The 25,177-nt window shown below is 38.6% G+C and overlaps 1 protein-coding gene across 1 annotated transcript in view; it reads left to right on the top strand.

Annotated features, from left to right (window-relative positions):
- Positions 1–25,177, top strand: part of PCSK5 (proprotein convertase subtilisin/kexin type 5) — a 308,999-nt gene that overhangs the window by 263,713 nt on the left and 20,109 nt on the right. Inside the window, 6 exon segments of the mRNA XM_038401751.2 lie at positions 14,526–14,568; positions 16,684–16,723; positions 16,725–16,805; positions 16,807–16,828; positions 18,562–18,572; positions 18,574–18,763. Of these exon segments, the coding sequence (XP_038257679.1) occupies positions 14,526–14,568; positions 16,684–16,723; positions 16,725–16,805; positions 16,807–16,828; positions 18,562–18,572; positions 18,574–18,763 (387 nt within the window).

The following is a 25,177-nucleotide window of genomic DNA, read 5'->3' as shown; positions in this document are numbered from 1 at the left end:
ACCACCAAACATCCGGGTTTACTGGGAAAATGTTGTTTGGAAACGTCTTTTCCCCCCAAAATCCTCACCAAAACCTTTCACCCCCCTGCCTGGGGAAGGCTTGATAAAATCCTCACCAGTTTGCATAGGTGACCACAGACCCAAACCCTTGGATCTTAAGAACAATGAAAACAGCATTCAATTTCTTAAAAGCAGAATTTTAATATAAGAAAAGGTAAAAAGAATCACCTCTGTAAAATCAGGATTGTAAATACCTTACAGGGTAATTAGATTCAAAACACAGAGAATCCATCTAGGCAAAACCTTAAGTAACAAGAAAGACACAAAGACAAGAATATTCATTCTATTCAGCACAGTCTAATTTCTCAGCCATTTAAAGAAATCATAATCTAATGCATATCTAGCTAGATTACTTACTAAATTCTAAGACTCCATTCCTGTTCTGTGCCCGGCAAAAGCATCAGACCCTTTGTTCTCCCTCCCTCCAGCTTTGGAAAGTATCTTGTCTCCTCATTGGTCATTGTGGTCAGGTGCCAGCAAGGGTATCCTAGCTTCTTAACCCTTTACAGGTGAAAGGATTTTTTCCTCTAGCCAGGAGGGATTTAAAGGTGTTTACCCTTCCCTTTATATTTATGACAGCTATTATACTTCAGTAGCTTAGTTTTAGGACCTGGTGAAGGTACGTGGCAGGAGAGGGTAGGAAAGATCTTGAGGAAAGTCGAGGAAGCGATGAATGGATTGGCCTAAAGAAGGTGGTAAGCAGATGGACCTTGGTGCCTTCTCAGACAGATGAAGATGGCAGATGCTTGCACAATAACCCGATCCCCAGTGTTGGGATACAGCTTAGCAATTATTCTGAACTTAATTAATGATAATAAGCCATTTTGAGAGGAAAAGTATCGATGTTATTAAAACAGATACAGCAGAGATAAGGCAAAAAACACTGTTACAGACCAGTCAGACCATTTATAGGAAAATGCTTCAAAAATAGACATTACTAATAATGCATTTAGGGTGCACTGGTGTCAATGAGAGCTACAAACTGCTAGGTATCATGCAGTGTATTGTGAAATCCATATTTTTAAATAGCCATTCTCACTGAGACCTAGAAAGCAGACCCATAGTCTTAAGCCTAATTCTTATCCTAGTGCATAACACTAGTAAATAACCAGGCTGAGTGCTAGAGAATTTCTGCAGGTGCAGTGGAGACGGGCTCTTTCACCAGGCCATGTGTTATGGCAACTACTGCAGCCTCACTGCTATAGAAAACCTACATTCATACTGAATCCTCATCTTCCCATCGGGGGCGGGAGGAGTGGTGTTGGTCCTGTAACAATACTGGAATACGATGCGGGAGTTAAAGACTCTCCTTTTTTTGCCATCATCATCTCTGCTGATTCCTGGCTGGCAAACATGAATCCTCTTGTTCTCTTCTTCACTACACTGAATGGTGGCAGCTCACAGAACAATGGTTACTATTATGCCACCAAATACGTAAATAAATGTTAGGACTGGTGCATTGTGTATTGTGGCATTCCAGTTTCTGCGATTCCCTCTTTGATACTGCAAGTGGGTCTTACATGAGAACTGTTGCTGCTGCCTGATGGCAGTGGCATAACAGGCACATTTGCTAATTTTAATACTAAGAATACTATCCAGCTAATAAGCCTACCTCTGTGGATGCTATCTAAGAAGGCCCTAAAACACAGAACCTGAGGCACCTAATTGTGTGTTTCAAGTTCCCTGGCCCTGACAATGTGGATCTTACAATTCATCCTAAATCTCTCGTGGAGCCAGAAATGAAGAAATGAGATGTCAGATGTAACCAGTAGCGTCAAATATGACATTGGAGAAATCCCTGAGCATGCTCCGTGAGCTGCTGATAAGAATGTATGTGTTATTACATTAGAAATGCTGCTGTGTCACAGAGACAGACTTTAGAAGAGAAGAGAAGGTATTAAAAGATCTCTCTGCTTTGGCAAATAGGCACAGATACCAAGTCGCTCTTCATGCAGTAATTCAGGCTAGAGTTGGACTATTTGTAACGATTTCCCCTGTAGCTATGGAGCCTGCAATTTTTGCCCTTCAAAAGATCAAGTGGAGGGTTGTTTGGGAAAGGGGAGGAGAGAAAGGCAGAGGGGTAAAGTGAAAGAAGCCGCAAGACAGGATGCGGGGGAGCCTCAGTCTGCAAAGACTTCAAGCTCCTCCCCTCACGAGCACAAGGTCCAACTGTGCAATCCTAGGTCTCATTTACCTCGGGGAGCTGGCCCTTTTAGCCTTAACCCACTCTGGAAACCAGCCATTGAGAGCACCAGCAATTAGCATCACACTCCTCACATGCCTGATACCCATCTCCTGCATAACACATTCCCTAAGGTCATAGAGTCAAACGTTGCTCCTCCCCTCAGCATCTGACAGATGCACTCTGTCCTCCCTAAAGAACTCAGGCCCATTTTATCAGCTATCATCATGCCCTACCCCTCAATTCCCAAAATTATCATGGCTACCTCATGGTTCACATTTTTTCATGTTCTGTCAGTGTGGGCTAGATCCATCCCCCACTGCACCACACACACCTTGTGAGCATTTCTGACACCAACCAATTGAGTCTGACTCAATAACTGGATAATCAGCCCTGCATCTCTGTGTATCATAATCCTTAAATTTAATCCAGTGCAATTCCCAAAATCACTTTCACCAAGGTGGGTAATAAGAAACATCAGGTGACTATAGCTTAGACATCAGTTAGTGCAACCAAGGCATGTGCTGGTCCTAGCACTTCCCCTGTCTACCAAACTATCAAAGGCAAATGACCTTCAGTCTCAAGCTCAGTTGTGATCCATCTGCTGACCTGGCACCCACATTGTGGGCCCAATGCACAATACAGTGCCCACAGACCAGACCTCAACCTTCCTCCCGATGTCTCTTGCAATTGTAAATACAAGGTATGCAAATCCTGGCACACCTAGAGATGAACAAAGCCAGAAATGCACACTAGCCTGCAACAAGAAATTAAGCCTTAAAGGCACCCTGAAATCATGGAGGAAATCAATCCCAGAGCACCAGGTATTGCATATCCCATTGCTCGACGGTCAGTGTTGGACCATAAGCCCTGAAGTCCTTTTTGATCTCTGAATTCTGTAACTTTCACCAATCCAACCATTAAACCAGAAAGTCAGGGGAGCAATAGATGTTGGGAGGGTTTTTTTTTCCTGTTTGTAATAATCCTAAAACTGTCATGAGCCAAGACTTCACACTTTCCTTGTGTTCCTTTTGTTATTCTTGTAATTTGATCACATTTGATTCTTTGATGAGAGGGCATGTACCATCCGCTCCCAGACTCAGAGCTTGCTTCAGTGTCTCAGTTTCTCCAGGTTCTTTTAAAAACAGTGAATTTTAAACTTTCTTCAGAGATCTACCATAGCTCTTTAGAAAGTGACTGTGCTACATCTCCTTTAAGGTCAACAGAGGTATTCTGGTGGAACTGCAGAACCTGGCTCATTTTATTTCACTATTTATAGAGTCTCTGAATTAGTATAAGTAAAGATGCCTGCGGAGCTGGAAGATACTGATGGTTTGTAATTTAGTTATATTCTATGTATGAAAATATAGCACATAGGATATATACTTTTTTTTCAACCAGCCAGTACACTCCCATGGGAGAATGGCCAGTGGATCCACACACTCACCAATCTGTCAGCCCCTCTGCTAAGTTACTTCCTGTTCTGGGCCACGGTGCTCAAAGCACCACAGGTCCGGCAGGAGTACTCTGAGAAAAACGAGGCTTACACACAGCTGTGAGTATTGGCTTTACTGAAGGTTAGTGACCCACCGCAACGGGGACTCCAAGCGTTGCAGTCACGAAGGCGGGGAACCCAGCACACCGGAGCTCTACCTGGGACGGAGTCCAACGGCAGGGGCAGACAGTCCAGCGTTAATAAGCACTACACAAAAACAGCTCATGAATATAGAATTAGGCGCTTCTTAAAGGAGGGCTTTCTATTACCTCGGCGAGAGGGCCATGCAAAGCAGCTAGTTCCTTCAGGAACTAGTCTATATCCTGCATTAACACAGCAGCTGTGTCCTTCAAGAACTATCTCCTACAATAACAAAGGAGCTATCTATGTCCCACAGTAGCCTCTTGGCTCGAGAAAGCAAAAGTTTCCTAGCTAGGCCGTAACAACATCTTCCACAGTCCTTACACTTCCCTTCACTTCCATAAACCTCTTCCACAGCTATCGTATGAAGGAAGCCCCTGCATAACTGTGCTGTGTCCTGTTGGAGTGTTTATCCCTAAACAGATGCCTCAAAATCTGCCTACCATCTGTGTAGCAAAACTCTACAAGTTCTGCTGTGCCCAGGTCCCTCTGGGCCTATGGAAAGGGTAGCAAGATTTGCCTCTTAAGACCTCTGCATCAAGAGCTTTTTTCCAATATCATCTCTGAGAACACAGGAACCAGAGCAGCAATACTTACTAATTGGAGTGATCATCAAGACAAAAAAAAAAAAGAAAAAGAGTCAGATGAGCAACTACATTGTTCTCGTTCAAGCATTCTTTATAAGAATAAGTATTGAAACACTCTGAGTGGCAGTACTCCTAGAAGAACAAACTCAGGTATAAGGATTTGGGGCCAAATATGCCTCGGTTACACCAGTATAAATCTGAATAGCTGTCAAAGGCCATCCAAATCAATCTTGGCTGCAAGGGAGCTAACAAACAGAGAAGGAAGACTGAATCACTTGCAAAATACTCTACAAAGCCATTACACAGGATGAGATGGAGAAAAATGGAATATAATGCAGCTGGAGTGAGAGAAAACGTTTTTGGAGAAGATTTAAAGAATCCACGAAATGGCTCAAGGGCAGCACTATGAACAAAGATTCAAGTGTACAGGTACAAATTGGGACTCTGTCTGTTGCGTTCTTGATTAATGAATAGAAAGTGATCTAGTTCTCATAGCAACCTAAGAAGCACAAAGGAAAAGTTCATTTCTTAAAGATATCTTTGATGATGAATAGGCAAAGACTTTCAAAATACGGAGAATATTACTACAAAGATCCTCTTTTCTTAGAAAATCTTCCTCCAGACGTTAATCTCACAGGATGGGTTTTAGCTTTGCAGATAATAGGTCTTGTTTCCACTGGCTTTTTAAGTGGGAAATGCAATCTGTCCAAAAATAATATCCAGTAAATTTGGAACAGTTTTTTTGATTTTCAGCAGTGACATTTCAGTTTAGGCAGAACATGAGATTCAAGGATGTTGTCTTTCCAACAGTATCTTCACATGGAGATTTTCCTTGGGTGCTTATAATATTAAACATATCCAATAAGAATCAGTAAATTAAAGACTCTTTTTTGTAGCATTTTATTTCTGCATGAAATAACATTACTGGGTCAATTCATGCTTGGGGAAAGCCCGTTAAGTCAATGGATTTATTCACGGGATGAATTTGACCTAGATCTTCGGCAATTTTAGATGCACAGCCTCTTTACTATTTCCAGCTTCGCATCTGCAGAGCTGAAATCATTTTTAGTATTCACAAAGTAGTTCAGCCTTGGCTCCTCAGAGTGTTGGGTTTTGGCAAAATCTGAGCCAAATTCTGCTTTCATTTCCATGGGTAAGATTCCATCAATTTCATTGAGTTACAGATTCACAGTGTGACTGAGAGCAGAATGTTACCCTCTGATTACTGGAGGTTTGAAGCCGGATCTTTAGAATCTTGTTAAACCGTTTAACCATAGAATCAGTCTGAGAGTGGGACGGCAGTCATTGTGTTAGAAATCTGCTTGGCTTTGCAAGGTACAAATGCTCCACTTTAATAGTCTAGCTTAAAAGTTGTGATATGTCAGCAGCCATTTCAAGTCAGAATTCTCTGTAGAAATAAACAATAAAGAAGAGTTTGTTGCTGATCTGTTGCTGGTGTGTTCTGCTATTTATATGATGTTATCAGAGAACTAAAATGTATGTAAAATTTAACAATGAACCTCTCAGCAACTTCACCCCAAGTGTTATTCACAAGCACCTACTTTTAAAAACAGTTACAAACAGGTGCAAGCTTTGGGTTTGTGTCTTTGCATAAGGAAGAGCATTTATGGAACCTCTTACTGACTGAAGCAAATGCAAATCTTCTGGGACTATCTGCATATGGAAGGGAAGTTAAATTGTTTATTATATAAGCCAAGGGTGGGCAACCTTTCAGAAGTGGTGTGCCGAGCCTTCATTTATTCACTCTAATTTAAGGTTTCGAGTGCCAGTAATATATTTTAAAGTTTTTAGAAGGTCTCTTTCTATAAGTCAATAATATATAACTAAACTATTATTGTATGTAAAGTAAATAAGGTTTTTAAAATGTTTAAGAAGCTTCATTTAAAATTAAATTAAAATGCAGAGCCCCCTGGATCGGTGGCCAGGACCTGTGCAGTGTGAGTGCCACTGAAAATCAGCTCACATGCTGCGTTTGGCATGCATGCCATAAGTTGCCTATCCTTGATATAAGCCTTGCCATGGCTACACATTTTTGATAGCAGGGGACAGACTGATCCTGCTGCCATCCAAGTCAATGGCAAAACTCCACTGGACTTCTGGAGTGCAAGATTAGGACTGTAGTGTTGCCCTCTGATACCCTTACTAATACTGAGTAGTGCCTTACTCCACCAGTAGTCCTATTGACTTCTGTGGAATTATTTGTGGAGTAATGTACTATTCAACATGATTAAAGGTATCAGGTTTTAGCCCAGTGAGATATGTATTTCTGTACAATACAGTTTTTCTCAAACATGAACGATAGCCCTAACATCTCAATACATATGAAACTTGCTTTAAAAATAATGCACCTATCATATTGCTCGGATTCCTCTCATTATGTTTCTGAAATACCAAAACAGACTATAGTTTATACTCTCACCCAAGTTAGACATTTCTCTTTTTATTCTATTTTTATGATTGATAACCTCCAGACAAACTCAAAACCATCATTCTGAATGCTCTGATTTTCAGCTGGTTTATTTCAATGACCCCGACTAACTACTGCTACTATAGTTGTATTGATGGTGTATGCTCTCTGCTTAACCTCTCACTTAGGGGCCTGTTCCTGCTCCCATTGATGGATTCTTGCCATTAACTTCACCAGGAGTAAGATTGAGCCATTAATTCTGCTCTGTAAAAAAGAGATCAGAAAGTTCTTGTGTTGGATGACTGTTAGCAGAAGCACTTGACTGAAGACAAGATATATGGCTATCCTACTGCAGTTTTGGTGTATAACAGTTATATATAGTTATGAAACTGTGAAACTATTAACCGTGATATGTAAGCCAACACTTAGATCAGTCTTTGTACCAGATAACTGGAGGATAGCTAATGTAACACCAAAAAAGGTTCCACAGGCAATCCTGGCAATTGCAGGCTGGTAAGCCTAACTTCAGTATCAGGCAAATTGGATGAAACTATAGTAGACAACAGAATTATCAGACACATTGATGAACACGGTTTGTTTGGGAAGAGTCAACCTGGCTTTTGTAAAAGGAAATCATGCCTCGCCAATCTATTAGAATTCTTTGAGGGGGGTCAACATGTGAACAAGGATGATACAGTGATATAGCTTACCCGGACTTTCAAAAAAGCCGTACCTCACCAAAGGCTCTGAGGCAAAGTAAGCTATCATGGGATAAAAGGGAAGGTCCTCTCATGGATCAGTAACTGGTTAAATGATAGGAAACAAAGGGTAGAAATAAATGGTCAGTTTTCACAGTGGAAAGAGCGTAATAGTGGTGTGTTCCCCAGGCATCCATACTGGAACTAGTGTTGTTCAACATATTCATAAGTGATTTGGAAAAAGGGTTAAGTTATGACATGGCAAAGTTTGCAGATGATACAAAATATTCAAGGTAGTTAAGTCCAAAACTGACTGTGAAGAGTTACAAAGAGATCTCACAAAACTGGGTGACTGGGCAACAAAATGGCAGATGAAATTCAATGTTGATAAATGCAAAGTAATGCACATTGGAAAACAATCCCAACTATACATACAAATTGATGGGATCTAAGTTAGCTGTTGCCACTCAAGAAAGATCTTGGAGTCATTGTGGATAGTTCTCTGAAAACATTTGCTCAATGTGCAGCAGCAGTCAAAAAAACAAACAGAATGTTAGGAACTATTAAGAAAGGGATACATACGAAGAAAGAAAATATCATAATACCTCTATATAAATCCATGCTCCGCCCACACCTTGAATACTGCATGCAGTTATGGTCATCCCATCTCAGAAAAGAGGTATTAGAATTGGAAAAGTACAGAGAAGGTCAACAAAAATGATGAGAGGCATGGAACAGCTTCCGTATGAGGAGAGATTAAAAAGACTGGGACTGTTCAGCTTGGGAAAGAGACGACTCAGGGGGCATATGATAGAGGTCTGTAAAATCATGACTGGTGAGGAGAAAGTGAATAGGGAAGTGTTATTTATCCCTTTACATAGCACAAGAGCCAGGGGCATCCAATGATATTAATAGGGAGCAGTTTTAAAATAAACAGAGGGAAGTACATACATCTTCACATGACGCACAGTCAATCTGTGGAACTCATTAGTGGTGATATGTGACAGCCAAAAGTATAACTGGGTTCAAAAGAGAATTAGATAAATTCATGGAGGCTAGGTCCATCGATGGCTATTAGCCAAGATGGTAAGGGACACAACCCCAGAACCTCTGACTCCAGAAGCTGGGACTGGACGACCGGGAATGGATCACTCAACAATTATTCTGTTCTATTCATTCCCTCTAAAATCTGGCACTGACCACTGTATGAAGACAAGATCCTGGGCTAGATGGATCATTCATCTGACTTAGTATGGCCATTCTTATGTTCATGTATAACCATCACATCAGGGGTTGGCACATTTTGGACCAGATTCTTATTTTGCAAGCTAATATAAATCAAATCCATTAAGTCAACTGACCTATTCCACCTGATAGTACTTCCTCCCACTCAACCTCTTCTCATTTCAAATGCCTCCTAAAATCCAGATCTTCCCTGTTGCTGAAAAACATGAATTTATTATCACTGAGATCCACTGCCCTCTCAAGCTATGGAACAATTACATGGAACACACTGAGTAACCACATAATCTTTGTTTTCTCATACCTCATCTCCTCTATTGTTCATTACAACCTTTCCTTATATCATGAGTCAAATTAGACTGTATAATCTTTGGGGCAAAGACCATGTTTTTTACTTTTTGTTTTGTAAATAAAACCACAGTAATCAAAATTAAAGTTAGTCCTGTGTTACAGCACCATAATTAAGAGCAGAATCTGGCCTTCTCTCTTGCTGTTATACGCTGATGTTCTTTCTCACCTGGCTGGCTCTCAGGTGTCCTGGCCACCCAAAGAATGGTGAAATGGCATCAAGAAAAAAAGAAGAGAAAGAAGAGAGAACAGATAATGTGACAGAAGAGAGAAAGATGAAAAAGAAAACTGGGACAAAAATGGAAGAAAAAAACAAACCTTTCACACAACCAGAGACGACCCAAGCAACAAAGCTTGGGTCTGATATTTCCCAAAGTTTGGGGATTGCCTGGGTGCTGGGGTTTTGGTTTGGGCCCCTCTCTAGTCAACATTCCCATTATGATAGCAGTGTATGTTTCAGTTGTTTTAACTGAGAGCCAATAAAGTAAAAGTAAAAAAAATTCTAGAGTGGTAAAATACAACTATACTCATCGGTGACACATTAAAGCTTACAGTATTTTTTTCATATTATTTCATATTATTGTTCAGAGAAACATAAAAGGCAATAAAACCAGCAATAACTTGAAATTAAGCAATTACAAAATCTTGATCCTTAAAGGAAGACCATAGTGTAATATCAAATCATTTCTAGCCATTACCTTTGATTAAATTTTAAAAGGAGAGCAAAGGCTTGATAATGTGAGGCACTGAATACCCCATCTCCCTCTGATTGCAAGAGGAGCTGGGTGTGCTTAATATATTGCAGACTCAAGGTGAGTCAATTAATTTTTCCTCCAAGCAATTTAATTAAAAAGTGATAGTTAATAAACAAATGGAAAGCTAAAACAAAGAGTGCATAAAATTATACTGACAGTGCATAAAGTTAAGTGTGCGCTTGAGTCATTTCAGGATCTGGTTCTAATTTGATGGCACTACTTGTGTGAGTAATTATACTAATGGGGGAAATTCAGTACAGAGGACCTGTAATGTAAGTAATGTTTCCAGAATCAGACCCCGGCTAAATACTGTGAACAGACATAATGAAACATCACCAGGATTTTCAAAACACCTTTGGAATTAATTTTTAATATGCATGAACATATAAATATCTATTTTAGCCTCTATGGTAATATTACAAATCCCTTTCAGTTTAACTTTATTTATTCAAACATAAATACTCCTCCAGCAAAACACCATTATGCTTGTAACATGAATGTCAGTACTTCTCTTCAGGAATAGAAAAGGCATCAAACAATTTCCCAAACCAGAGAAGTACAATTGAAATTAGAGTCTTTGACTTTTGACCAACAGTTAATCTTTCAATGTACTTTTCTTATATCAAAACATAGATTATTTTTACACTAAATATTATCTCCACTCCAGCCTTATTGTGCTGGAGAAAGTGGGGGGCAGAGAGGAAGGAATCAGTTTGTTACAAAGTGGAAGGGAAACCAAACGACTTTCTCCATGAACTCTAGATGATGTATACTTAGCTAACGTCTCTGTAACAAAATCACAAAGTCAATGAAGTCAATGTGAGTTGTGCACACATAACTGAGGGCACAATTTGACCATAGATTTTGAATGGGTTAAATCCTGCTCCTATTGTAATCAATGGGTGCTTAGCTTTTGGCTTCAAAAGAACTGGGGTGAGTACCACTAGAGTTGGAAATAACATTGATAATATCAGGATAATATGCAGATCAATCATTAGTAGTCACATGCCAAAAAAGATTTCTGAAACCAGAGACCTCTACTGGTTTGCTTACTCTCTGGAGACCCAGACCTTTTATAGCTACCCACATGGATGTTTAAATTGAATATGATGTGAACACATGGACATCCATCCCAGAATCCTTTCATGTTTGTTTTAGCTAAGAATTGAGCCTAGTATTAGTCTGGCAAGTTTTCAGGGAGCCATGTTTGAGAAGAATTTAAATTCAATAAGTTCTTCCAGAATAGGGTCTCTCTCAAAGATGGTTTCAAACAACTTGGAAGATATAAAGCAGGATCTGTATTGAATGGCTAATTCAATATTATAGGATTATGTGTGAGCCATGTTTTATTTCTGCCTGCCATCAGATAAAATTATAACTTTTGCATTTCTTTCTTATCCAAGGTCCATAGGATATTAACAATTTTAACTCAGAAGCTTTAGCTGCCCAACTATAGAACAGTAAAGTATCCATTTTAATTGACATAATTTTTAGACAACAAATAATGTTGTAGCAAGTTCTAACAAATGATTTAATGGAGACACCAAATCAATAGACAATTGTACTCAGGTCACACTGCTTTAACAAATCTGAATATATGACTGGATACTCCAATAGTTTTAACTAGAAAAAATGAAAGAACTGAGATGAGTATGACTTTACCCTTGACAGTATAACCCCATAATTTCCTCTGAATGACAAAAAATTAATAATTAAATGATTAATGTGTTTTCAGAGGGGTTGTTATCACTAGCTAAAGTTCCAGACATGCATTCCCTGTAATAATTTTCCTTTTATAGTTAGATAGACAGTAGCTCAACAGCCTGCTGTAGAAGTCCCTCTGACAGGTTGTGGTTCCCTGCTATATAGTTACACAAGTAGAGGAGACATAAGTATCTACTGAAAGATGTGAACAGAAACCAAGTTCTCAAAACCTTCCATAGCAGTAATGATCAACATTGACCCTTTTTATATCCATTCTTTTGTCATGTATACAATTATTGGGACTATTTCTGTGAGTTGCTCAGTAACTTTCCCTCCCAATGAAGTAAACAAGCACTGAAGGTGCTCAGCAACTTATGGTATCAGAGAGAAATGGCAAAAATACATAACTGTTTGCCAGTCATTTCAAAGGGAGACAAAACATCTGTAAGTTTTGCTTTGACTTCCTTGAATCGTGATACACTCTTCTTCCGGCTTTAGCAGTTTGAAAACTGTCAACAGATCTCACCCTGGAGGCCTCCATACAGGAGTCAAACCCAAACACCTTCCAAATGAAAAAGTCTAAAGTTAGCTTTTCCCAAAGATGGGTATAGCCTCTTGACAAGGTATTTACTATTAGCACATCCACCTTCACAGGGATGTAAGCAGCTGGAGACTAGCACTGTTTTAGGATGGGTTCCCCTTTTATCTCTGAATACGCTCTTACCTGACAAGATCAAGAATGGAATGCTCTTTAAATCATTTTTTTTAAATATGCCTAAGCAACTAACTTATTTAATGTTCACTTTTCTGTTCTCTTTACTAAAAGCCAAAAAAATTCTATGATTGTAATTATATTTTCAACTTCAACTAGAAGACACCTATTTAGGCAATACCAAATATAGGTAACAAAAGAAAGAACTAAAAGTGGATAATCAAGAGAGATCACTTTCTCCAGAACATCCCACAGAGCCAGGGAAAATAGAGCTCCTATACATGAAAACAAATTAATATGCTCCTGAAAGGGAGAGAGCATCTGAAGACTTCGGAAGTAAAACTCCAAATGATCCCCCCAAATTCTCAGAATGTTCTTGAGACAATACCTATCTGTTTCCATCAATGATTTCTCGGGACTGGTGGTACTTCACCTGAAATATTAACAACAAACCCAAATATCTGGCGTCCTGATATTCTGTACATAAGTATATACACACTGGCCTACCCTGATTTATCATAAACCTCTGTGCCAAGAAGAAATGTCGTACACACTAGAAGGGGAAAACAAACAACTTTAGAAAATGTCTTTGTGAGGACATTTCCTTACAGAACTCATTACTGTTCTCAGAAACCATGCAAAAGAAACTCTGGGCAAATTAAATGCCTTACATGAGGATAAAAAATTACTTTCTAGAGAAAGTACTTAAATATTTTAATAGTATTTTCCTTTATCAACATTAGAAAAACCTAATCCAAAGAATACTGAAGTAAGTGGTTGCTTTTGTTATTTGTTCTGTAAACATGAAGGAGCATATTTACAACAAGCCTGCAATCTTTGTGGGAAAAACCTCACGCTTCAATAATTACTTGGCAGGTATATATGCAAAACAGGTAAGTGTGTGCCTGACTATTATATGTGCATTTGCAAGGTGCAGTTTATGTACGAGGAAATACTGTCAACACGGTTAAAGTAGGGTCATTAAAAATCTGGACCTAAGCATACTGTGAAGTACCAGAAACGAATTTACATATATTCATGGCAGAAAGTTTATAAACACACTGGACTTGTGCTGATCTCTTGCTCCAGGTCTGTCTTCACCCCATTCTGGGAATTTAAACACAGCTTTCTTGTAATAGTGTGTACAATATTTGTATTTCTTGTTTTAAAATGCTGAAAGTTTAGTGTTCCAAATTCTCCAGCCCATTCACAGCTACCAGTAGGTTGCTTATGTAAGGCAAAGGGCATCAAAACCAGCTGCAACTACCCAGGTGAGGATTCGCTTTGTGTGGGAGAGTCCCCAGTGAGTGTAGAGCCAAATATGCCAGCTTCTACACCATGGCCAGGACATAGTTGGTGTGTTAGGAGTAGGGAGGGAATGTGACTGGTGCACACTGCACTCAGGCAAACTCCAGCTGGTAGACAGTCCCTTTGGGACTCCAACTGGAGCCCTGGCTGGTTTGAAACAAGACAGGGAATAATGACACCTTGTTGTGTGTGTTCTCTGCTGCACCAATTGCAAACAGCAGAGAATGTTCATGTTCCAGTAGTAATTCTATCTGACCAATGTATCAGAAGCATTCACCACAAAATAGTGTTTGCAGTCTTGTACAGACATTCTTCTAACCCCAAAGAACTTGGGCACAAATGTATGTGTGCCAACCTGATTTGCATGAGTCTGCAGATATGTATTCATGCAAATCATGGTTTGCAAGTTTCAGTGCTTATTCATATTTGTTAAAAAGATTGCTTTTTAAAATGTCATGATGAGAATTTCCCTTTATAGTAACTAGAATTAGGCTGGAAGCACATTTTGAACATTGACTATTGATTATGAGGTCTCTAAACTTTTTGGTGCCCCATTTTAAGACCCTTTGAAGGTCCCTGATTTTCAGAAGATGGGTGCTCAGTGTTTTATGAAAAGCTGGCCCCTTTAAGGGTTCTTAAGTTGAGTGCCCCAAATCACTAGTCACTTCAAAATTTAGGCCAGAATCTGATTTGGGAAGAAAATTACTTCAAAAACTGAAGGGGATTCAGATCTGATGATTCCAGTTCAGGCCCATCTCCCATAACTGGCAATGTCAGAAAATAATGTATTTTAAACTTCGCCACATATAGCATTTTGTTTTTCAAACTAGAGTACCATTTATATCATTTTGTTTTTTAATTCCAGATGACCCAAGAATATGCACAGCATGCGTCCACAATTACTATATGTAAGTTCAACTCTTTTAGTGTCATTACATTTTCTGAACCAAAACAATGCTCCCCAAAGGTACTGATGGTTATTCTATATCAGTTAGCTTCTAGTTGCTGCTTGAACAAGAAGGGTGGTGGAGAAGAACCTTAAAAAGGGGGGGAAAGATAGGTGTGGGGAGACTCCCTCAAACCCTAAAGCAAACATTATCATTTGAGATACTTAAGACCTTGGCCTTATCTCCCGCTGACCATAACAAGTGTTGAGGAAATTTATCACCAGCAGAATCAGGTTGTTTTAGTCTTTTTCTGCTCCTACCTAAGTCAATGGCAAAATCCCTAAAGGGAGCAGGTTCATGCCTGACATCTGATATTCAGTGATGGCAATAAACAGATCTAGCACGCTAATGCTGTCAAGATATTGAGATCAGCAGCCAGTGGCATAACAAACAATAGCCCTACCTGTTTACCTTCTTGGGGGAAAGCCTTACTTTATTGAAAATGGCAAGTATCCAGTCTCACATCTGTGTTGAGGAAGTCTTTGTCTTTCCGGTACCTGGATCCTGGAAATTTACCAGTTGGCAAATTCCAAGATTAATCCCCATATATGCTCCACCTGATTTCCACTATCTACAGGGCCCAGTAATAAGTATTTGTAGGTTGTAATTAATTTAATGTTATAGTTAGAAAGACATATTACAATTCTTCAACATTCATGCTGTAGATTAAGTAATATCTAAGATTTAAAAACTGGCTGATAGGTCTCAAAATGTAATTGTAAACAAGGAATCGTCATTGAGCGTACGTTTCTAGAGGGACTTCAGAAAAGATCCGTTCTGGGCCCTACATGTATTTAATATTTTATCAATGACTTGGAGAAAATGAAATCATCACTGATAAAGTTTGCAAGTGACACAAAGATTGGAGTAAATGATGAAGAGGACAGGTCACTGATACAGAGTGTTCTGGATCACTTGTTAAACTGGATGCAATCAAATAATGTGTGTTTCAATATGGCCAAATGTAAGGCATACATCTAGGAACAAAGAATGTGGGCCATGCCTACAGAAAAGGGGGACTCTATCTGGGGAAGGAGTGACTCTGAAAAAGACTTGGGGGGCCATGGTGGATAATGAGCTGAACATGAGCTCCCAGTGCAACACTGAGATTAAAGGGATAATGTGATCCTTACACGTATAAGCTGAGGAATATTGAGTAGGATTAGAGAGGTTATATTACCTATGTGTTTGGCACTGCTGAAATACTGTGTCCAGTTCTGGTGACCACAATTCAGGAAGGGGGTTGAAAAATTGGAGAGGATTCAGAGAAGACCCACAAGAATGATTAAAAGATTAGAATACATGCCTTATAGTGATAGACTCTAGGAGCTCAATTGATTTATTCTACCAAAGAGAAGGTTAAGAATTTATTTGACCTCTGACTATAAGTACCTACATAAGAAACAGAAATTTGATGATAGAAGGCTCTTCAATCTAGCAAAAGTATAACAAGATCCAATGGCTAGAAGTTGAAGCTAGACATCCTCAGATTAGAATAAGACACACATTTTTAACAGTAAGGTTAAGTAACCATTGAAACAACTTAACAAAGGTACTGGATACTGGATCACTGGAAATTTTAAAATCAAGATTGGACCTTTTCTAAAAGACATGCTGTATTTCAACAGCAGCTATTGGACTTGAAACAGGAATTAATTCAAGAAAGTCCTATGGCCTCTATTATGCAGGAAGTCAGATTAGATGATCACAATGGTCTCTTCTGGCTTTAAAATCTGTGGATCTATGAAACTGTGTATACACATACTTGACTGTGTGTACAAATATGGTGTTACGAATGTTCAGATGGTCATTATCAAACAACTGCAATAAATGTACAAATTAGGCACACAATGTATGCATTATTTTTTTAAAATCAAACTTTATGTGTATATTTGAGAACCATAATATTAACAATATACTCTGGCTTGTAGAGTAGTGTTGGACTAGGTAGCTATTTAAGTTGTGAGTAACTGTATTACATCTGCTTAGGATTATGCCTGTTTACCACACTTACAAAAATGAATTCCATGACCTCACACAGACTTATTAAATTTACTAAGAATGTTCTGTCACTAGGTATACGCAGCATTGCTATAAGAACTGCCCTGAGAACACCTAACAATGATGAGAGTACTGTTCAGTGTATAGAATGTGATGAAAACTGCAATAGCTGTGACAACAATGAGTGCTACTGGTGTAAAAAAAGGCTTTTATCTCTTAGGTAAGCAAAGTAACAGGTAACATATATATGAAGTCTCAAAAAGGATTTGGGAGCCTTGCACTAAAAGCCAAAATTTGGACCTAATTCTCTGAGGTTCCTGAGCATCCTCTATCGACGTCATTATGAATTGAGGACACCTTGTAGAAACAGGCCCTTTGTGTAATACAAGGGATGTTTTGGTTCAAAAGTCCCAAAATGTTGACGATGAATTCCAACCGGGATTTTTATTTTTAACAAGTGTTTGGCTTCAATCCCCTCTCTTTGAGCACGTATAGGAAAAGATTTCTATTTGATAGAGCTATGTGAAATGAGGTGGTTTTAGTTCAACAGAGAGTCAAGCAAACCTTTTCTTTGCTTTTAATTTGTGTGGCTTTGCACATTCTAGTTTAACTTTGACTTTCAGGTCTGAACAAATAAACCTCAAATTGTCTGAGCAAAATCCAGTTAAAACCACTAAATTTCATATCAAACTCACACAAAACTAAGAATTCCTCATAAAACTATAAAGCAACCAGGTCTAATTCAGACAATATTGCCAAACCTGAGCTACAAGTAGTCCCCAACATATGGCAGACTCACCCTTCCAATTCTGGGTGCTATGGAGCACAGCTTCATGCTGACAGAAAGCTCTGTCGTGATAAATGAGAGACCAAGGTTGCCTCAAGGTTACCATTGCCGGTGTACATTGTAAGCTCCTCCTTCTCCTGTTTAATTTGAAAGCTCTATCAACTTTTCTCCTGTCTCCCTCTGCAAACCTATATATTACCATTTGTATGTTCAATTCCAAACCCAAGACCTGTTGCTCCCTACCTGATTGTGGGCATTGGAAGGAAGTCAAATTCAATTTTGGGCTTTGCAAGGAACCTTAGATTTGCTGAAATTAGCCCTGAATCTATCTTAACTATTTTAGTGTTTACACTGCCGAACATCACCATGGTATCCAAGCTCCTTCACTGTGGTAGCTGAAGATCTGAATCAACCCAGTTCACTCAATATTGGCCCCACATTTGCTGGAATCTTAAATTAATCAAATCTTGGGTCTAGATTTGGATCTTAGGGTTCAATCACGAAATTCAGATCTAGATCTGAACTTTTATAAGATAGTGAGTGTTAGTATTTTGAGATAAACTCAGCTCTACTTAAACCTTGGTAGAGAATGGCTTGAAAGATTTGTGAAGTTTTTCTAATAAGGACATGGCTGAGTGTAAAGTTTGCAATAAAGGTTTAAAACCAGGGGCTGGGGTGAGCGGGAGGCACAACAAAAATTTCACACTATTCTACTGTTCTGTTTGTGTTTCTTAAATTGCCTCAGAGAGAGATCAGGGATATATACCTTCCCCAATCTCAGTAGCCAGGATTATTTCAAAATATTCAAATCTAATCTCAGGGGCTGAATCTAAAGAATACAATTTTGGAGCTGTGATGGGTCTCAGCTGCAGGATTCCCAATTGACTTTAAGTGTTCATTCCCAATTGGCTTTAATACGAATCATATGACTGAAACCACACACAATCTGTCAAAATGTATCCCTGAATTTTCCAACGGGGGTTGGACGCGGCATAAAGAAGACTAGAGATTAAACTTCACTAATAATCCTCAAGCACACAGTATTGTTAATGTTGCCTGTTCCTCACAACACCCAGAATGGATAGGTGTATAAAGCGTTTCTTCATCTTGTGGTTTTTGATATGTGTGAGCGATACTATGACTTAAAGGCACTCTCTATGTTGTAGATGGGGAATGTGGTGAATGACTGCAGAGCTGGTTTCTACAGTGACGAGGACTTTGCAGAATGTGAAGAGTGCCATAGGACCTGTGCAACATGTAACGGGTTCAACTTTGATGACTGCACCAGCTGCAAACAGAATTTACAGCTACTCCACGGGAAGTGTGTGAATCCAAAAAACATGGTAGTGGAGGGGAAATTCTGGAATGGTATGTTGCTAGATCCTTTGATCCCTTTATTTGTTTAGAAATGTTTAGAAAGGCATCCAACCCTTGTTTCCAAGGTCCTATAGGTTGGATAAAACTACCTCAGTTTTAGACTAATCCTAAATAGACTGTGAAGTTAAGGAATCATACGGACTATGAGTATAAATCTGGTCACAGAGGGTGGAATTCACCCTTCAGCAGAGAGTCTAAGGCTTATGCACAATTTAAATCCAGTTTAGGCCCTATTTTTGAAGCCTTGTGTTGGCTCCATGATCAGGGTTGAATTTCACTTTGAATGAAGTACAGAGTATATTGTAAGTAATTTAATGGATCCTCAAAGTTAAGAATAACCGTAATGATCTAATGGACAGAACACAGGATTTGGAGCTGGAGTTCTTGAATTCTAGCCATGGCTCTGCCATTAGCTTCATCTGTGACTGCCCAAAGTCACTTCAACTCTCTCTATCTTGGATTCCCCATTTTTACAATGGAGATAATATTTTTACTCCCACAAGATCATGGCAAGTTATTAGTTAATGTCTGTGAAACATTTTGAAATGCAAAATGCTATTGATGAGTATTATCATAATTACTGGAGCAGAGCAAATGATTTGTCGCAAATACACCATTTTGTATCTTTTTTGTTTTCATGAACTACCTGCAAACAGATCATAGTACTTTCACATTTGTTCATTGTAAAATTATTTACATATTTCTTCAACAAATAATTCTTAATTTGTAGATGATTAATGAACAATTCCTAGTGACTATTGGTAATTTTCACTATGTACTTGTTGGGATTGTTTTATTCCCAGTTTGCATGATTTATGCATCAAATCAAAGCAGCGCTACTTGTGAATTTTATGAATTCGCTTTTTGTGAATATTTGTATACAAGCTTTAAAATAGGCTTTTTAAAATTAAATTCACTGCCGTGCAGAGGCCCAGCACAAGTCCTCTGCACGGTGTAAGTCCCACACCAGGAACTAAGTAGGACTTCAATGAAGCATAGGCCTGCTACTAACCCTCTGAATGAATGTGAATTTCATCCTGTGTAAGCATTCAAATTAGTAAAGCTCAAGTGCTCAGATGCTCATTGAAAGTGAACATGAGAGTCACAAATATAGTCAAATGAAAATTTGCTTTTGATTCAAATGTATTTATATGGATTTAAAAGAGCAAATACAAGAATGGCTGTCCTGAGATCTACATGGCTTTGCCATTAACTAACATCTATATAATCCTTCTGCCAGGTGGTGTTGGCAGCAACAAGAAAATGTTCCCACTAATAGCTCATCTCTAATTATTGTCTAATGTTTCCAAACAAATGTACTTCCTATCCATTCAGAGGTGTTGTGCCCAACAGAAGCATATTTCTTATCTGCAAAAGCGATATAAGTAGAGGCCCTGAATTTGCTTTTATTTGGCATCTAGATGCTTTCTTCTGGTTACAATTATCTATAACTATGAATAAATAATGACACAGGAATTTTGTCTCATCTGAGGATCTCGTTTTGTTTCACCAAGGCAAGTAAGTAATATTTCCATTTGATTCCCATTCATTCAGGACTGAGCTACAGGTAAAATAACATGTCCCAGGTCACACAGTGAGTCAGTGGCAGAATAAAAACCTCAAGGCACTTCATTCCCACTCCCTGCTATAACCAAACAAAATACACAGCTAGCTGTGTCATGTTCATTAGGGTGGCAATCTAGGCAAAATCCCCAAACCCCCATAACTTAATTCAATAACTACCACGAGTGCCTTTGAAAAAGCTTCTTAATCTTTCTCTATTAAAAAGTATGCTAAAGTGAACGCAAGCAGGGTTGTGGCTGAGGTGTGTTGGACCTTGAACTCAGCTCACAAATAACAATGCCATTACCTTCATCTCTGCTGGACTATGTCTGAGCACATGGATCCAGACAATGTAGTTGAAAATGTTACAGTGGATTTTGTAACTGAATTGACCTGACCATTCATATTGGACAAGTTGGTTCATAACCAACCATTTGAGTCTCATGAGACAAAAACCTGTTGTCTCAGTTTGGCTCCTAGACAAACAAGTTAAAGGGCAGCATACCAGAGCATGCTAAGAGATAAGTCAATGGGAAGGCAGAATTTATTTACATTTTGAGAGATTGATGTAGCTAGGTCAGGATCAAAATCGCTTTCTGGGTGTAGAGTATACATTTTTTGTATGTCTAACCTTCACTTCCATTTCTTGTGTGAGAATAAATGAAAGACCAGAATCATGAATTTTCATGAGCACACAGACCAAAGACTAAGACAGTGTGTATATAAAACTTTCTAAAATTATACTTTTTTTGTGGGTACTCTGGTGGGCTAACAATTCAATTCCAAACTGGGAATTTGTTAATAAATCATATCAAGGCCTGAAATAAGGAAACAGAGCTTGTATGGCTTCCAGACATTTAACAGGAAAGGCAAGCCAAGGGAAAAAAATGGTTGAGCTCTCTGTTTGTAGCTCAAAACATCTGTATTTTATCTGGTGTACCAGATGATGAAATGACTTTGGGAGCCAGGAGACATACTAGTGTAGGCTTGATTCACCAAGTGATTACACACACCCTATCAACTGGACTAGACATTTTGCAAGCTAAAATCGGGTCTTAATTTTGCCAGTTCACTGGAAATACCACACCCTGAGTTTGTATGCTCCTCAGTCATACAGTGTAGCCTACCGTATTCTTTTGAGAGGTGCAAAGGAAATGTTTCTGTTACAGATTCAACATGGAGTGAATGCCTCTTCACATGCAAATCATTTCAAAACAAAATTAGTCATTAATTATGTGAGGTAAGTATAGCCAGTACAGCTCATATCACACATTGTAACACAGAATGGAAGTAGCATCCAAAAAGAAGCCACTGGGAAGTGTTCTAGAAGCCTTACACCAGCTGCATGTATCTCTGCACTTTTTCTTTCTCTAAATACCATATTAAACAACAAGAATTAAAAAATATAACATGTTAACAGAGGGTTGATGGAGAGAAAACAAAATATTCAGAAATTAGAGGATTATAGGAATTACATGCCAGCTCGTACAATTCTTTATAGGTACATTAACTTCAATGTAGCTATGTTGATTTACACCAACTAAGGATCTGGCTCTAGGTGTGCATTTTGTGGTGTATCTGGAAAGATGTGAGACTAGTGAGGGGATAGGGACTAATGGATAAGGCAGAGAGATGAGAATATGGAATAAGGGGGAGAGGAGGAGAAAGATGGAAAATTTTATGACATCTACAGAGGAGGATTTAGCACCACAGAAGGAGGTAGGGGACTTTTTTAAATAGCATCCATATGTGAAATGTAACTCTGTCAGAGGCAGGCAACACTTATTCACTAACCTATACATATTTTTCATCATCCCCATTGGAGTTGCATGCAGATTTTTTATTCAAGGCATTCATTCGTTAAATTAATCTTGTGGCTGTTATGTGATAACCGGCTTGGGAATTAATGGTTACTGGGGGTTGTGACTTACTTCTCACCTAACCTACTAGTACCCTTGAATTTATAATTCTCATAAGTCTTTGAGATGGGATAGGTTCTAGTATTTTATTACCTCTGTATATTGTTTTCATTATGTTTTATCATGTCTATTTAATTGTAATTAGCTTTTTGAGATATGTGGTCTATTTTATGTATTTTTATTCAAGGCAGTATCATTTTTGCAAGGCCAGTGCCACAAACAGAATAAAAGCTAACAAACTAAACAGCATCCCCCTTGGATGAAGGGGAAGCATCCCCCTTGGATGAAGTTTCCCCCTTGGAAGAAACTGGCTCTCATTCAAATCACATCCTTACTACACAGCATACAGACCACACAGGTCACCTTCTAAAAGTAATGTACACATGGTTACAATCCTGGCAGCGCAGCTCCTTCTATGTTCATCACTGTAGCAATGTATTGCATGTTTTTGACTTTGGGTTTACAAAAAAAAAATTCACACCAAAAAATCAGGTTTTCTTTAGCAGAAGCTGCTATATTTTCAATTAGGAAGCAAAGGAGAGTAATTACAAATGTGGGTGGGCAGCCAGTTTGATATCATGAACTGGAACAAATTAACTATTTAAATCCCTTCTCTCTATATATGAGAATAAATAAATAAATGTGGTCCTCAAACAGAGAAAACAAATGTATGAGTCCATAGGTGGCTTTTATAAATGTGAATACAATCACTTGATCCTACACTGCATAGGTGTGAAGGATTGTTGTGTGCATAAGCACAAGGTAAAAAACTAATGAGCAGGTCAGGTATCATAGGGAAACTGACCATGCATTAATGAGAACTCTGCTGTGGCTCCCTAGCCACATGAGAAAGACCAAAGAATGGACCGGAGAGCCCTGCAGCAGGACTGGGGTCCCACTGCCATAATAGCAGGAGCAGGACTAAATATAATCCCATATAGAGCTCTACCATACAGCTAAGTAGCTAATTTGAATGCATTTAAACCAATCTCTCTTCAGACATACCCATTTATCCTGCATTCTTGAAAGCAAGTGAGCCGGCATTCAAGGAGCTTCAAAATTTACTTTCACTCAGTGTGAAAGATTACATTGAATATCTTTAAGGATAGGTGTACTTTTTCTTTACCTCTGTAATAGATGATTGTAAAGGGAAATCTTAAGTAGAAGCACGAGAAAGATAAAACGTAACTTTAGGGACACTTGACTTCAGTATTCCAAAGTGGTCAGGATACCGCCCACTGTTATTTTCCTTAGAACAAACTTCCTTGTTCAGTGTTAAAAGAAATCAATCCTTACTGTGATTGTTTATCATTGTCCCATGTCCTGTTGTCAGAGGTAGACTGACACATTTTGAACTAGCATAAATAAGAAAGGAAGAAAACCAAAGTTCAGACCTTCAGAAAACTTTCAGTTTGATAAGCTCATGGAGTGGCCTGAATGGTTGGAATGCCACCACATATTCCAAACTGCCATAAAGCTTAACTCAGAAAGTGGAAAAAGTACAAGTCAATTCCTTAGTTTCTGCAATGGGGAGTGAAGCTGAAAATATTTATAAATTGCTTGGCTTTACTGATGAAGGAAACAAGAATTAACATGGTATTGGGGCAGATTTTGGCCTTAATGGAAGCTTACATGTGTGACATTTTAGTTTCTGCAAAATCATCCAAGCTCTGAAGGTCTGAAAAAGGTTGTTTTTTTTTTGCATTTTTTTAAACCAGCAGTGAAGTAGTAAACATCATCATCAATAATCTTCAGAGTAAACATTCCATATATATGAATAAGGGCAGTCCACGCTTCTCTCTGACTGACCTATTATTTCAGGCTTCTCTGCTGAATTAGCAAACGTCATTGCAATAATGGACATCTGGCTCACATATTTAATGTTTCCTTTGCAACCATAAGGACTTGAGATTTCAATTTTTAAATGAAAGCTTAAATTCCAGAGCACAAGAAGGAATCCTCCAGATACAGGTAACAGCTGGCCAAGCAGCCATGAGCTGGTCTCATTTACTGCTTGGTCTAACATAACTATTGAGGGGTACAGTAGGGTCAGAATGCAAGGCTAACAGCCAGAGCTTGCAATTCTTTTTTGTAGTCTCATCAGCCTTTTTACTTCAAAGATACAACTCCTCCACTAAATATCTATCTAACTAATTCTACCACTTCCTTACAGAAGAATTCTACTTGCCCACATGCCCAGAACGAGTAAGTAATGGGTCAGTGACAAGTAAAATATTACTGTGTGGCAGAACTGGCCATCTGGTTTCTCATTATCATCAGAGCAAAGGCCAATAAATACATTTTATCCCTAGGCTAGCACATTTTCTTGACAACTTTTCAAGACAGTTCTATGTAAAAAAACATTGGTCCCATCATGGCAGGTGCTGTGGGTCTACCACAAAATCTTTTGCAGTATATTTACTCGTTTTGAAGGATATTTAGGGCATCACCCAGACTACTTTGTTTTTTCAAAATGAGGATCCAACTGCTACTATTAAAATAAATGGCAGTTTTGAAGCTGGGAGAACTCAATTCAGAATTCAAACAGGCCCAATTAATTGCAAACTTTTCATATTGGTGCTAGGAAGAGAACCCTCAAGTTGAATGTTTAGCTCATAACTTTCCAGTCAGAAATAAATACTTAGAGTGACTGCATTATAGAAATTTTCTTCTATGTCCCAGGCAAAATATCATAAAAGCTTAACTGCTTGTGCATATTCCCCTCTGGTGGAGACTGTAATGTATTGCAAAGAATGATTATCACAAATGTTGCCAAGAAAAAGCATTATCTTAGCCTTATCTAATTGCTATTTATTATTTATATTGCCCCAAATTCTCAATCAGGATTAGGGCCCCATAATCTTGGAAGTTGCTACTACAGTTATGTTTCTGTTTTCCTTTTTTATCTTCATAACTGGTATTA

The sequence above is a fragment of the Dermochelys coriacea genome, chromosome 5 (assembly GCF_009764565.3).
Source record: "Dermochelys coriacea isolate rDerCor1 chromosome 5, rDerCor1.pri.v4, whole genome shotgun sequence".
Lineage (NCBI taxonomy): Eukaryota > Metazoa > Chordata > Testudines > Dermochelyidae > Dermochelys > Dermochelys coriacea.
The sequence above is the reverse complement of the archived record's forward strand: the minus strand, read 5'-3'. Positions and strand labels throughout refer to the sequence as shown.